This window comes from Lissotriton vulgaris, chromosome 10 (genome assembly GCF_964263255.1).
Source record: "Lissotriton vulgaris chromosome 10, aLisVul1.2, whole genome shotgun sequence".
NCBI lineage: Eukaryota > Metazoa > Chordata > Amphibia > Caudata > Salamandridae > Lissotriton > Lissotriton vulgaris.
This window is the reverse complement of record NC_141698.1, coordinates 985,186,573-985,202,227: the sequence shown is the minus strand read 5'-3', so window position 1 is coordinate 985,202,227 and position 15,655 is coordinate 985,186,573. Positions and strand designations below refer to the sequence as shown.

Below are 15,655 nucleotides of genomic sequence, written 5' to 3'. Positions count from 1 at the left end.
GCCTACAAGTGGAAGAGGTTCTGCATTTAGTGCACATCCAAGAACGCTGACCCGACCTCCAGCAAGGAAGATGTCATCCTTCCATAACTCTTGCATTTAGCTCAATCTGGCCTCAATTTCCAAGTTTCCATTCTATTAAGGTTCACCTCGCAGCATTAACTGCGTATTTCATGCTTCCAAGGTTGTCATGAGGACTCACCCTAAATTTCTCCCTAAGGTGATATCTGATTTCCATGTCAACCAGACGATCACATTAGCGACGTATTTTCAGCATCCCTCCTCTCTGGCGGAGAGGTCCCTTCATTCACTGGATCTGAGACGGGTGTTGAAATGTTACTTAGATAAGACCAAGGACATTCATAGGTCAGATCAGTTGTTTGTCAATTACGGTTCAGTCAGGACTGGCCTTGCCACCTCCAAACAGTCCATATCTAGGTGGATTGTGTCCTGTATACAACTATGCTACCAAGACTCTAGGGGGTTAGCCTAAGGCTCATTCAACTAGAGGCAAAGCTCCTACTACGGCTTTGCTACGTAACGTTCCCATTGCAGACATCTGTAGGGCGGCTACGTGTAAGTCTGTCCACACATTTGCGAAGCATTACTGCCTGGATTCTGATGCCAGGACAGATGCGCAAGTTGGGCAGGATTCGCTGAGGACTTTATTTGCTCAGTAAGGATTTTTTCTTTAGTTTTCTTCCACCGCTGGATTCAGTTTTGGGATGGGCTTGCCATTCTATTCACAGATTATGACTATACACAGAGATCCCCTACTACAGAAGGAGTAGTTTTTTATCTGTAACTCCAGTTCTGTAGTAGGGGATTCTCTGTTACAGTCATAAGCGACCCACCCTCCTCCCCGGTGGAAGTAAACATTTTTTCCTCGATGCTACAGGCTTGGCTTTAAGAGACCTTCAAAAAGAACTGAAAGTAACTTGCCTTTGGCTGTGCATCATGGGGTACGGAGGGTCTCTGGAGGGTCCCTTAAAGGCACGGTATCCCTTTTCAACACACATAATGGCATCCTATGAGGCTTGTCTGTCCAACCCTTCCTCTCCATCATGCAAAGGATTTTTTGTGAAGGGGAGTTTCTATATGTGTGGTGAAACTCTGTAAAATGTTTGAAATTGAATGATATTATTTGGCTATCCTTTTCACTTCAGGATGAAGTGCTGCCCAATGTAGCCTTGTTAATGTCAGGCTGGATTTTTTGTCTTTTATTTTCTCTTAAATGTCTAGGCAGGACTGCAGAAGAAGACGACTTAAGAGACTATTTTGATTGCTCCGGTGTCCCCGCACATGGGCGGGACTATTCACAGATTATGACTATAATAGAGATACACTTAAGGCGTTAAAGAAAGCCCTCACTCACCACCTAGTGATGACATGCTTCATCATCGGGCCCCACAAAAGAGACAGAGTGTCTCTTTTGTGTGCTACAACGCCAGATTTACTACGGAGCGGGTTGGTGAGTTCAGGCAGTGTTGTGCAAAGAAAACTAGTGAGTGGTGGATGGTAAAAAAATAGTCTGTAGTGTATCAAAATTAACTTTATTCTAATGATCACTAAGGACGGGTTAATAAAAACGTATGTGTTGGAAATTCGTCCACAATTAAGTGGTAGTTTCCTAATTATCAGTCGACATGTTTCAGCCACGAAACGGTATGAATTTACCTGGCATTCATCAGGACTCAGCGTGTACTAAATCCTGTTGGAATGGACTCTCTAAGGCCCACCCTTACCTAGGGACGTGAAAGTGAAAATTAATAAAAAAGTGTAAAGTGCAAAAAAATTAGGAGGAAATATTGTCTTCCTAATTACTCCTGGTTTAGGAGGATTCCGGCTTTACGGTTTCTGCACCTGTAGATAAAAAAGACAAGGACATACATGTAGGACAGAACATACATTGAATAATGATGCTGATCACTTATATCAATCCATTGTGCTCCAGAGCGTAGTTTAAGAGACATTTTGTGGTAAAATAACAATATAGTTATCACCACCATGGTCCCCAAACTTTTGACTGCTAAAAGTGGGTAGTGCTGTGTATTATACGTGCTATGAAATAGTAGTGTTGCTTAAAAAGGAAGGGTATTTCCATGATTTCTATCAAAGTAAAATGCAGGCGCGATCGCGCTAACAGATTAAAAATTCTCACTTTAGTGGTGTTAAGGATTCACACCATGGGTCACAGGAGGGGGGTGGGAACGTAATTGGCACACCCTGCGATTTGTCGGAACAAAGGGAGTAAACGCACAGTCAGTCATACAACATTGGATAGGTACTTAGCTTAGTGGAGCAATCAATGGACGATTTCTGCTTCTACTCACGCCCTCGATGCTCGGCACCCACTGTGTACCTGCATCTACCCTCAACTGGACCCCGAAGATGTGGACGCGAGGCCAGGAGAGCATTAAATGGATGTTTTGCGCTAATCGGTTTCCGGGTGGGCGCGGTTGGACTGCGTTGGAGCCCACGTGTAGGCCAATCAGGGAGTTGTATTTTAGGAAAGCCTATTATTAAGCATCTCCTGGTCATTCAATATATTATGTTAGGCGCCTTGATGCCCATTGGGCTGAGTTCAGCGCGTTATAAATCTAATTTCATTTCATTCATTCATTTCATTTTATTTTCATTCATTTAATTTCATTCATTTCATTGTACCGTCATCTGACGAATATCGTTACGTGATCACGTAGTTATTCAGGCCAATCAAGAGCGATGTTGTCTGTTGTTAAGGAGACAGCAGACTAACATACCGAAGCGTTCATTCTCTCTAGTGAAATAGAGGCTTGGTCAGGTGCTCCTATCGGGAGCCCGTTGTTATAGGGCCCGGGAGTTTGTTGACATTGACGATCAAATGGAGATGTCAAATGTCTGCACGGCGCGTGGGAGGGGTGCAAATATGTATTAGGTATTAGGTGACAGAGAGGTTATTTTTGCAGAACATGGAGTTAGATTTATCCTGTAGGGATGCTGGGTGGAGCGCTCCCTTCATTACCATATGTCAGTGTTAATATGGACATAGGTGATAGGGGTTCGGTCACACTACTCTTCCTGCCTCTTTTTGTTTGGACATATAATAGAGATACTCCTACTACAGAACTGGAGTTACAGGTAAGAAACTACTCCATACTTTGCGGAAATACTAAAATTAACAGGAATCATTTCACTGAACAAATGGATGTCATTTTTAATTTCTTTAACATTTTTAAATTTATATTGCATATACACAAAAAAATTACATGTTGCCAAAGCCAGATCGAATAGTTTTGCCAGCACTTTCTTAACAATGATGTTCTTATGGTTTATCACGCTACGGTTGCTTAGTAGAAAACTGCATTTGCCTTGCTTCTCCTCCATTACTCTAGTTTGTACCAGGCCAAAAGCCTAATTGTTCAGGATCTGCTTTGGCTGAAAAACTCTTATATGGTTGTTGGATTTGACAATAAGTAGTGAGACAAGTTTAATGTGTTCTTCTCTTATTATGGTGAGTTTTATGTTTAGCTCAAATAAATTAATTGCATTTGAGAGATTATATTGTTTCAAGTGGATGCCCTGTTAGCGCTATATTTGTCTTTTATTTTAAACGACATATGTTTTTTCCACATTATGAGATAAACGGGTGCTTCATGAACGTTGGTAAAGTCCACTTATGTCCAGTTTGGTAAAAGAGAGAAGGAATAGTTTTACATATGTTGCTATAAACATATAAGCATTTTATTTTACTCATAGGACTCATTGATCCTCGAAAAAACTGGAAAATGGAACTCCCAGAAAATGGACCATATTCTCATCTGCTGTGTGTGTCTTGGGGATAACAGCGAGGACGCAGATGAAATAATCCAGTGTGACAATTGTGGAATTACTGTTCATGAAGGTAACAACATACAGTTTTAAAATGTACTGCAGTATACAAAGGAATGTTGATGCTTTTTTTTAATGTGGTCCATCGTCTGTGTTTAGCAGATATAGGTATATTTCATCTGTTTCGCCTAATGTATTCTTTATTTCGAACTGTTTATCTAGCTAGTAGAATGACTCCTTATTTTTTGTTTTTGCTTTATAAGACCATCCAACATTTCTTAATATAAAAAAGGTTTGGTAGAAAGTAAGTTGTTTCAGAGTGACTCTGACTACCTTTTAAGTACGGCTTTTAGATTCATTTGGAGCAAGTCTGACTCGTCCATATATTCCTGGTTTTGAGCTCCTTCAGTTTTTTTTGCAACAAATTCGATTCTTTTAGCCACAGGTTCACAGGTTCTATCTCGACTTTTGGGCGGTTTGTTTATTTCAAGTATGTGAAATGTATTTGGGCTCAACTAGTCTCTATATTGGTGTAATAAACCGGATCAAGTATTAGCATAATTCACTAGATGAGGTGGGCTAGTTTTTGTACTGAGAGGCGGTCACAATTTATGTCATACGATGTCTGACACCCTATAGGGTAATTTCTGACCAGTTTTATCCTCTTAGTGGGAATCCATACATTTCTGGTTGACGCTCCCCTTATCAGTAGTTGGACGGATCACATTACCAAAAATGTTTATTTTACCCCAGCTACTTTATTACTTTGCAGTGCTCCTGATCAAATTGCCTTAGTCCATCTTTCATGAGATGCACAGGTTACTGACTTAGCATAAATGGCGTACGGGTTGCACAGGCTGGCATTGCCCAATTACAGCTTCCCACATATGGTGGTTGTCTAGCAGTCCCTGGTCTACAGCTACACTAACTGGGCAGCATATTGGAGTCACTGCAGATGGTAAGGCATGTATCTGAAAGAGACACGTTAGTGATCGATTCCTTACCTTAGAATATCCCCAGGCGTCAGACTGGATCCGGAAACTTTTGCGTAGCAATACCCCTGCGCGCCGGTAGGCGTTGTCTGCGGCTCCGCGTCCGTCGTCGGCGTCGTGAGCGCCGGGATGACGTCGTCGGAGTACTTAGACGGCGCCCATGCGCTCTGACGTCAGTTCTTCTTTTTTCCGCGCCAGCTAGCGCAGATCCGGAAGAAGCTCTACCCCAGTCAATTTTTGACAGAACATTTTTGATCCTTTTTGATCTCTCTCTTTTTGTCGATTACTCGACTATCGGTGCCAGGGATGCCCGGGTTCAAGCCTTGTTCGAAGTGCGGTCGACTCATGTCGGTCACGGACCCCCATCGCCGGTGCCTGAAGTGCTTAGGCCTCGACCACGACGATCGATCCTGCTCCGACTGCCGGGCCCTGACGTCGAAGGCTAGGCGGGAGCGGTCCCGCAAGCGTCTCGAGCTGAGGCAGTCGGCCCCGCGCCGCTCCCGGTCCCGGTCCCACGGGAGGTCGAGAGACAGGTCGCGAGGTCGGAGTCATCGACGCTCCGGAAGTGGACACCGATCGTCTGGTTCCAAGTCCTCAGGTAAGAGGCATGAGAGGTCGGAGCGACGTCATCGATCCTCCGCCCGCCCCGACGCTCGCACGATGCGGCCGGGGACTCGGGCGACACCGCCCACGCGGCTTCGCGGGAGTCGCAAGCGTCGCCGCCTGCCCCACACCTTCGGGTCCCTGGGCACGGCGCGACGCCGGAGGAGGTCGAGAGGTACCTCATGGCCATGAGGGCCCTCCCTCCTCAGTCGGTTCCCGTGGCGCCTTCGGGCCGATCGGTTCCGTCTGGAGGTCCTTCCGGGTCGGGCGCTTCGGCCCCGACGCCGTCGGGTGCTTCGGCCCGACGCCGCTGGCGACTTCGGTCTCGGCGCCGCAAGACCTCGCTGGATCCGGCTCCGGATCCGGGACCTCGCCGGTCGACCTTACGACCTCGCCGGCGCCGTCCCTTCAGGTGTTGTCCCCGGCAGCCGATGTGGTTGCCGCCCCCAATGTCTCCTACGGTCCTACTCAGGCGTCGGAAGGGCGCCGCTGGGCGCCGATTCCGTCAGCCTTTGGAGATTTTTATCTCCACGAGGAGGCCCTGGCTGCTAATCCTGGTCTCCAGGACACAGGTGACGAGGAGCATTGGGAGGGGTCCGAGGACCCTCTGGCAAGTGTTTGCCAGTCACAGCAGGACTGGACATATGAGCTTGGGGAGGCCAGTGGTATTGACACTTCGCCAGACACTGGATTTACATCGCCCCCGACTGTGGCTTCGCAGGCGGGTTCTGCTTACAGCGTAGTGTTGACGAAGGCAGCTAAGGCCTTAAACCTTCAGTTCCCCGTCGCGGCCGTGAGGACTAATCTCCTCACTGAGGTCCTCAAACCGCAGTCAGGCTCCGCGGAGCCCCTCCTGCCGTTCAATGAGGCCTTATGTGACGTTCTTCTGGGCACTTGGTCCAAGCCTGCCACAGGCCCCCCTGTGGATAGGAACGTGGCCAGACGCTACCGCCCGGCACCGGGCGACCCATGCTTTTTGTCCACCCATCCCACCCCCGAGAGTCTGGTCATCCAGACCTCAAACTCCCAAACCGCATTCCCGTCGGCCCCGCCCGACAGGGAATCCAAGAGATATGAACAGTTCGGGAAGAAGGTTTTCTCGTCTGTAAGCTTAGGGCTGCGGTCTGTGAACACCGCCTGTCTCTTGGGCCGCTACACCCACACTCTGTGGGACACGGTTGCGGAGGTGCTGCCTAGATGCCCGGAGGAGGTCCAGGCTAAACTCAGCCAAGCCCTTGCGGACGGCCGAGATGCAGCACGCTTTTCTATCCGGTGTGGGCTGGATACAACGGACTCCCTGGGCAGGGCGATGGCAACGACAGTGGCGGTTCGACGCCACGCCTGGTTGAGGTCCGCCAACTTCTTGGCCGATGTCCAGGCTACACTCCTGGACATGCCGTTTGATGGCCGTCGCCTCTTCGGCGACAAGGCAGACCATGCGCTGGAACGTTTCAAGGACTCCAGGGCTACGGCCAAGTCCTTGGGCCTTACGGCCCCACGCCAGCAAACGGGTGCCTTTCGCTCCTTTCGTGGCCACGGAAGGGGCGCCCCACCACGTACCGTCAGCCACACACCGCAAAATGTCCAGCGCGGTGGCGGACGTGGAAACCGTCGTGGCGGCGAGGCCAGTCCACACCTCCCTCAGCAGCACCTGCCTCAAAACCTTCCTAGTCCGAGTTTTCAGGCCCATGTGACGCCTGTGGGAGGCAGGGTTCGCCATCACCTCTCCCACTGGCATACAGTCACTTCGGACAGGTGGGTGCTGCAGATTGTCCGAAGGGGCTACTCCCTCCCCTTCGAGGCATCCCCTCCATCCATGCCACCACAATACCACCGTGTGTCGGGGGATCACTTGCAACTTCTGCAAGAGGAGGTCTCGGCCCTCTTGGCCAAGAGGGCCATCGAGCGCGTTCCTGGGCCAGAAGTAGGGTGTGGTTGTTACTCCCACTACTTTCTGGTCCCCAAGAAGGGCAAAGGGGGCCTACGCCCTATCTTGGACTTGCGGAACGTCAACGGCTTCCTCCGGACGGAGAAGTTCAAGATGCTCACTTTGGCTCAGGTCCTGGCTGCCCTGGACCCAGGAGACTGGATGGTAGCGTTGGACCTGCAGGACGCCTATTTCCACATCCCCGTCCTGCCGGCCCACCGGCGTTACCTGCGGTTCACGGTAGGCCAAGAGCACTTTCAGTTTACCGTGCTCCCCTTCGGCCTTACCAGCGCCCCACGGGTGTTCACGAAGGTGATGGCGGTGGTCGCAGCTCATCTGCGCAGGCAGGGGGTATCAGTCTTCCCCTACCTCGACGACTGGCTGTTGAAGGCGGGCTCGCCCCAGACAGTCGTCAGCCACCTCCAGACTACGGCCGACCTCCTGCACCTGCTGGGGTTCTCCATCAATGTGCCGAAGTCACACCTGTGTCCCTCTCAAAGCTCCTCTTCATCGGAGCGGTTCTCGACTCGGCGCAGTTTCGGGTTTATCCACCCGAGCAGCGGGTTCGGGATATTCAGGCTCTGGTTCCCATCTTCCAGCCGTTATCCCGAGTCTCGGTCAGGTTGACGCTACGGCTTCTGGGACTGATGGCCTCCTGCATCCTTCTGGTGCGTCACGCCAGGTGGCGGATGCGGGCTCTGCAGTGGGACCTGAAGTTTCAGTGGGCCCAGCATCAGGGCAACCTGTCCGATCATGTCCTGATCTCGGAGGGCACTGCGAGACAACTGCAGTGGTGGCTCACGGACCGCGACTGGGTCAGTGGCAGATCCCTCTCCCTACCCCACCCGGAGCACGTAGTTGTGACGGACGCGTCCCTCCAGGGCTGGGGGGGCCACATGGGAGAGGCGGAGTCCCGGCTCCATATCAACTTGCTGGAGCTTCGGGCGATTCGTCTAGCACTGAAGGCATTCCTCCCCTCTGTCCGGGGACGAGTAGTGCAAGTGTTCACCGACAACACCACCGCCATGTGGTACTGCAACAAACAGGGCGGGGTGGGGTCGTGGACCCTTTGCCAGGAGGCTCTGCGCCTATGGCAATGGCTGGAACATCAGGGCGTGACCCTGGTGGTTCAACACCTGGCAGGCTCTCTGAATGCCAGGGCGGACGAACTCAGCCGTCGGTGCATGATGGATCACGAATGGCGTCTGAGCTCGGACGTGGCACAAGGTCTCTTTCAGCAGTGGGGAGAGCCTTGGTTAGATCTATTCGCCACAGAAGAGAACGCGCAATGTCATCAGTTCTGCGCGTTGGAATTTCCAAGGCGGCACTCGCTCGGAGACGCTTTTCATCGCGAGTGGAGCTGCGGTCTGTTGTACGCCTTTCCGCCTATACCACTTCTGCCCAGAGTGCTGAAGAAGATCAGGCGCGACCGGGCCCAGGTTATCCTTGTGGCTCCGGACTGGGCACGAAGATACTGGTATCCCGAGCTACTCCGCATGTCAGTCGATCCCCCGATTCGTCTGCCTCTTCGGGAGGACCTTCTGTCGCAGCAGCAGGGGACGGTCCTGCCCCCGAACCTGTCCAGTCTCCACCTACAAGCTTGGAGATTGAGCGGCGGCAGTTGAGGCCATTTGACTTGCCTCCTGAAGTCTGTGATATCATTCTGGCAGCCAGGCGTCCCTCCACAAAGTCGGTATACGCCTGCCGGTTGAACAGATTTGTGGCATGGTGCACAGCAAAGGCTGTGGATCCTCTCTCTGCACCCCTTTCGGAAGTGCTGCTCTTTCTTCTTTCCCTTGCCCAGCAGGGCTCTGCTCTGGGCACTCTTAAAGGGTACCTTTCTGCTCTATCCGCCTTCTTGAGGCTACCAGATCAGCCTTCTTTATTCAAGTCCCCTATTGTGAGTAGATTCCTGAAGGGCATCACACACATGTTCCCTCCTGTTCCCTTCGTGATGCCCCAGTGGGACTTGAATCTTGTTCTCACTTATCTGATGTGTGCTCCCTTTGAGCCACTTCATAACTGTCCTCTTCGTCTCCTTACTCTGAAGACTGCATTCCTGGTTGCCATCACCTCTGCCAGGAGAGTGAGTGAGCTCCAGGCTCTTTCTTCTTCTCCACCTTTCCTGTCTGTTCATCCTGACAAGGTGGTGTTACGTACACGACCTTCCTTTCTGCCCAAGGTTGTCACGGCCTTCCACATCGGGCAGTCCATCACTTTGCCCACCTTCTTTCCGCCTCCGCATCCCTCGAAAGAGGAAGAGAGGCTCCACCGTCTGGATCCAAAACGTGCGCTCTCCTACTACCTAGATCGCACACGCCAATTCCGGGTGGATGACCAACTCTTCGTTGGTTACGTGGGCGCGAAGAAGGGAAAGGCTGTGCACAAGAGGACCATCTCTAGGTGGATCATCTTGTGTATCCAAGCATGTTATTCCATGGCGAGGAAGGAGCCCCCGGCTGGTTTGCGGGCTCACTCCACTCGGGCCACGGCAACGACAACTGCCCTGGGCCGAGGAGTCCCCCTACAGGACATTTGCCAGGCAGCTACGTGGGCCTCGCTGCACACGTTTGCAAGACACTACTGCCTGGACAGTCAAGTCCGGAGGGATGGCTTCTTTGGCCGTTCCGTCCTCCAGGACTTTCTGGTGTGATATTGGTTCGCAGACCCACCACCGGGGTTGGTATTGCTGGGGTATCTATTCTAAGGTAAGGAATCTATCACTAACGTGTCTCTTTCAGATGCACAAGTTACTACTTGTGTAACGATATATCTGTAAGAGACATTAGTTAGTGATAGATTCCTTACCGACCCACCCATCCACCTGTTCTGCGAACCGATATCTAGGGTTAAGGTCATCCCCTTTCAGGGCCCTAGTTTCATGGCACCAGTGTTAGTTCTATCATGGCTCTGCGTATCTGGCGCAGAAAAGCTGTCTGTCAGAACTGACGTCAGCGCGCATGGGCGCCGTCTAAGTACTCCGACGACGTCATCCCGGCGCTCACGACGCCGACGACGGACGCGGAGCCGCAGACGACGCCTACCGGCGCGCAGGGGTATTGCTACGCAAAAGTTTCCGGATCCAGTCTGACGCCTGGGGATATTCTAAGGTAAGGAATCTATCACTAACTAATGTCTCTTACAGATATATCGTTACACAAGTAGTGACTTGTGCGCCGGTGGCAGGATTCCTCCCTACCCGCACTGGTACCCTCCATATTAATTTCCCTTCATGCTTACAGGAAATGGCTGTTGAGGGTCCTTCAGATTGTTTCTATTGAGATCCCTCCAGAATACATAGTCCCACTCCATTTTGAGTTGTGTCCTTATGATTACAGGCTCAGTGATGAAGCTGGACTGTTCTTGGACACATTACAATATGCCTGGCTCATATACCTAGTGTGTTCTCATGGAATGTAAGACCAGTGAGTGGTAATTTGTCAGCATACAGGGACCTTAGGTGTCAGCAGAAGTGCCTCCTCTTCCAAACTATCGAGATGCCTAATATTTATAATAATATGCAGCCTTTGTGATGTGCACGCTAGATTAGTGATGTTATGGCTATGTGGATTGCGCTTGTGCCTTGTGGATGAAGATATGACGACATTTGCACATAGTGTGTATAGAGACCTAGAACATGATGTTCAAGGCATCTTGATAATGTTGTGCGAAGCTGGATGTGTAAGCAAATTAGTTTCAGAGAAACCAATCTAATATTATTATGCATGCAAATGTGTGAAAAAGTTCACAGCTGAAATGTTATTTTCTAGGACAATGTAAAGAATAGGCTGCCTTGCTACATGGACCTAACCTGGGAATGTAACACCTCATCCTAAGGGTCGATAAATAAAAGGCATCCAAAAAGCCGGTATATCATTATATCATTATATCATAAAAATGGAAAAACTACTCCTAACATAATCTAAAAGCAAGCTTCCTTTTAAAAATCCCTAAAAGCTTTAAAGTCATTATACTGTTTGGAATCCCAAGTACTCCGAAAGCCATGGTGCCTGGAAGAATGAAAATAAAACAAAACAGTTTTGGACCAATTAAGTTTATTAAACAAGCCAAAATGTTCCCACGTGAAAAAGGCTAATTATTTCATGTGTTCCAGGTGGCAGACCCAACATTGTTGTTGCCATTACTGCAGACGACGATCCCAGAGGCACACCTTAAAGCAGATTTATGGAGCAAAGGTGATTCCATACAATTCCCACAGTAGCCGCTGAGGGAAGTCCCTACATCCTATATGCATATTGTACAGCCGATGTCCAAATCACTAGGAGCCGAAGCATTCCATGGTTAATCAATAAATGCATTCATCAGCAATGGAAGATACTGGGGCCAACAATACTAATGGGCCGTTATCATGTCCCGCAGTCCATCAGTGTCCAATGGCACAACCAGTTGTGATCCTAGGCCTATGTCTAATACGCATTCGTGGCCTCAAAGAAGCAATAAGCCACACAGGCTGGAAGGACTAGAACAAGTGCTCATCTAGTTCCTGAAGACAAAGTGTGTCAAACGTGTGAACCATGTGCTCACGGCATCGTAGCACAAGCAGTGCTGTCTCCATTCCGAATTGAACTGGGACGTCCATTGTGGAGCAGAAAAATTTAATTGAGGATTCCTGCCAAAAGTAGCTTCCAGCAGGGAGTCTGAGTGATGGAATAACTTTTGAAGATTGTCTGAAAGATGCTAACCAGTCCAAAGCTGATACATTTTTAAAAACTGCACTATTCCTCTAGTATCAGAAATGTTAAAGATACCATGGACTAGGTTCCCAAAATGCAGCTGGAAGTTGGTGTAGAGTAGTGTCTGTATCTCAGATGAGGATCCTGCAGCCTGGAGATCAAACGTCTTTCAGGCCAAAGTTAAGGCCACATCCTGTTGAAAAAGCAGGGCTTTCAGTCTGCTAAGAGAATCAAAGTGTATTTTACAAACCTTTATCGAAGGCCACAGTGCTGCCTCCCTAATTTTGTGGGCAGGTGGAAACAGTACTTGTGTAAGGAATTAACCTTCACCAGATAAGCGATGCCTGATTCCATTCCACAGCAACCTTGATCATTCAGCATCAAGTAGCTCCCATTCAAGAGCAGTTTGAAAACCGGACATATCGCGGCAGTTGGGGAACCCTTCAGATAACATTTCAAGTTCGCAACAGAAATATAGCATGCCTTGTGAATAGACATGTCTTTGCAAACTTAGGACCCACTTAAGGCTTCCTCACAGTTGGAACCACTCAGAAAAACTACTGTGCCCCCTTTCCTGTATTTAAACCTGAACAGTAATGCCCAAAACTCATGCATATAACATTCCCCATGTGCTTTGTATTTGCCTTCCTCTTAGTATTGGAGACAATATAGGAATTGGAAAGTCATGACCGGTAGGTTGATATAACCATGGATAATCCAGCCTGTGGATGGTGTCTCTGCCAAGGTCAAAGGTGATTGGTTTAATTTTTCAATGCGCAACATGGTGTATTTGGCATCTCTGCATGCCATTGATGTCTTTCCATCAAATCATATTCAGAAAACGGGCTGGTAGTACGTGGCCAGAACGTAGTAATACGATGGAACGTAATTGTGACTGTCCTGCTGAATTAGGTTGATTGCAGAAGACACAATGTTGCCCAATGAATACATTCTGGATGATAAAGTGGTCATACCGTTGTCAACCTTACACAGAACGAAAAAATGCAAATCTGGCTCCCCTCTCGATCCCGTCCCAGCTCTTATCTTCACGCAGCTATGCCCACTTATCACCTCCCCCTTAGTCTCCATTTGGAATACTTCTTTTTCCTCTGGTGTATTCCCTTTAGATTGGAAGCAGGCAATGCTTGTCCCCATACTGAAGAAAGTGGATGCTGACCAATCCGTACTCGGCAACTACCGCCCCATTTCCCTCCTACCCAAGCCTGCCAAGATCTTGGAAAATGTGGTACAGGAGCAGCTGGCCAACTATCTGGAATCTAACTCCCTTTTGCATGATTCTCAATCCGGATTTCCTGGAAGTATCAGAGACTATAAGAGAAAGCGTGGACAGAGACGAGGCGGCCATGTTGGTCCTCCTCGATCTGTCCGCGGCTTTTGACACCGTGACCCACTCTATATTACTGAATAGACTACATGATTTAGATATTCAGGGCACTCCACTGGCGTGGATAAAATCCTATCTAACAGGCAGAACACAACAGGTATGGTGCCGTCCCTTTCTGTCAAAAAATAAGATGCCCCTCGAGTGTTCAGCACTCAGCCCTCTGTTTTTTAATGTCTACATGTCACCATTGGCAAAGGTTGTGGAGAGCTGTGGTGTCAGAGTGGTCTCTTATGCTGATGATACTCAGCTTATCCTCTCATTTAGAGACCACTCTGACAAGGGGCTCGACAATTTGAAATCTTGCCTTATTAAAATTGTGGATTGGATGACATCTAACACATTAATACTGAATACGGATTAGACTGAGGTGCTGTTTTTCAATTCAAAAACACCCCTGCTGACGTCTACATGGTGGTCGACTGAGCTTAACCCACCACCTATCCCCGCCCACTCTGCCCGGAACCTTGGGTTCCACTTTGACAATGAACTGTCATTCAAAACTCAAATCCAAAAGGTCACATCTGCTTGTTTTGGCAAACTAAAAATGATTAAAAAAATCTCCCCTTATCTTTCAAATGATTCAATGAGGACGGTGGTGCACGCCCTCACATTTGGATTATGCCAATAGTCTGTAAGTAGGGGCACCTACATACCTTTGCCATCGACTGCAAGTCGTCCAAAATGCGGCGGCAAGACTGATTTGTCATGTCCCCTATCGGCATTCCATCTCCCCTTACCTGAAGAATTTACATGGCTTCAAATCTCCTATCGCATACAGTTTAAAGCCCTGGTCCTAGCTTTTAGAGCGCTCAATGGTCATGGGCCGCGCTATCTCCGAGACAGACTGAAGCAGGTCCACTCTGCCCGCTCTTTAGGATCCAACCATCTCCGTCTCATACTTCCTCCCCATTTTCAACGTTCAAGAAGAGGTGGTAGAGCTTTTGCGGTAGTCACCGCCAAGCTGTGGAACTCCCTGCCGCTGGACTTCAGACTTACCAAATCAGAATGCCTCTTCAGATCCAAGTTAAAAACATACCTGTTCTCACGCTGCTAGTTGCCTAATCACTGATGTCCCTGTCCTTAGCGCCGGGACACCCCCGGTGGGGGTTCGCCGTGCTCTCTATCAAATTCCATAATAATAATAATATAATAACCACATCCAAAGCCTATTCCAGCCTTACCCTGTTGATCTAGCGCAATCTCTCTGCAGCTTCCTGTTGAGAAATCTTCCATAGCTCGTATATTCCATACCAGAAGCACTTTTGACAAGGGTTTTTGGGACCTAGCAAAAGATCCCTGAGATCCAGGTCATTAGAAAGAAGGGGCAGATGTAACGCCAAGAATGCCCTAGGGAAGAGCCTACCCCATTACCTGATGGGAGAGAACAAAGGACCCTGTCTTTGTTTCAAGTTGGACACCCCACAAGGGATGTGAGACCACTGCTTGTTGTTGCTTCTGCATCCTGGGACCTCAGCGTCTATTGTCAGCGTGAAGCTTCAACTCCCTCTATCTAGTGTTGGCGTGTTTTTTTTAACTTTATTTATAGTTTTATTGATACATTACATAGTGCAGTTAAGGCATTACACAGACATTTGCATAGTTAAAAAGGAAACAATGATTGTGGTACATGTGTTGTGGATCATCAGGTCAAAGTCCCAGCATCTCTTATAACACGGTAATTACTGTATCAGACTTGGTTATCTCCGTAACATCGGCTAACATCCCACTGCAACTTTCTCAGGCAATTATTACTATCTAAAAGCACAGTTCAAATTAATATATTAGGAATGTATCACAGTACAATCATATATTGCTCTCCTTCACTCTTGCGCACTATCCACCATCAGCTACTCCGGCAGACATCTAATGGTATGCCCAGCCCCGTTTGTCCTTCTCTGCGCAAATCATCCGGCCTTCAAGAGCGAGACCCATCCTCAACCCTTATATTGTTTTCTGTGTCACTTGATACCTCCGAGATGCTTAACAAATATGCCTGAAGAGGACCCCAGATATCTCTAGGCCTGCATTTCGTTGGTGTTGTTTCAGCATGTACATCCTGTTCCTGGCAGTATGTGAGATCTGTTAACCACTCCTTAAATTTTGGAGCTCGACCTCGGGCCCCATCTACAGGCTACTCAGCGTTTGGCAAGCAAAAACGCTACATCAAACATTTTCCTGTGTTGTTTAGGAATCAGCTTAGTATAACCCAATAACATAATCAGTGGGT

General features: G+C 48.8%; 1 protein-coding gene across 12 annotated transcripts in view; it reads left to right on the top strand.

Moving 5' to 3' along the window:
* PHF14 (PHD finger protein 14) overlaps positions 1–15,655 on the top strand; it is a 1,195,141-nt gene that overhangs the window by 174,166 nt on the left and 1,005,320 nt on the right. For all 12 annotated transcript variants that reach the window (XM_086941991.1, XM_086941985.1, XM_086941984.1 and 9 more), the window contains one exon: positions 3,736–3,880. In XM_086941991.1, the coding sequence (XP_086798117.1) occupies positions 3,736–3,880 (145 nt within the window). The remainder of the gene's footprint in view (positions 1–3,735; positions 3,881–15,655) is intronic.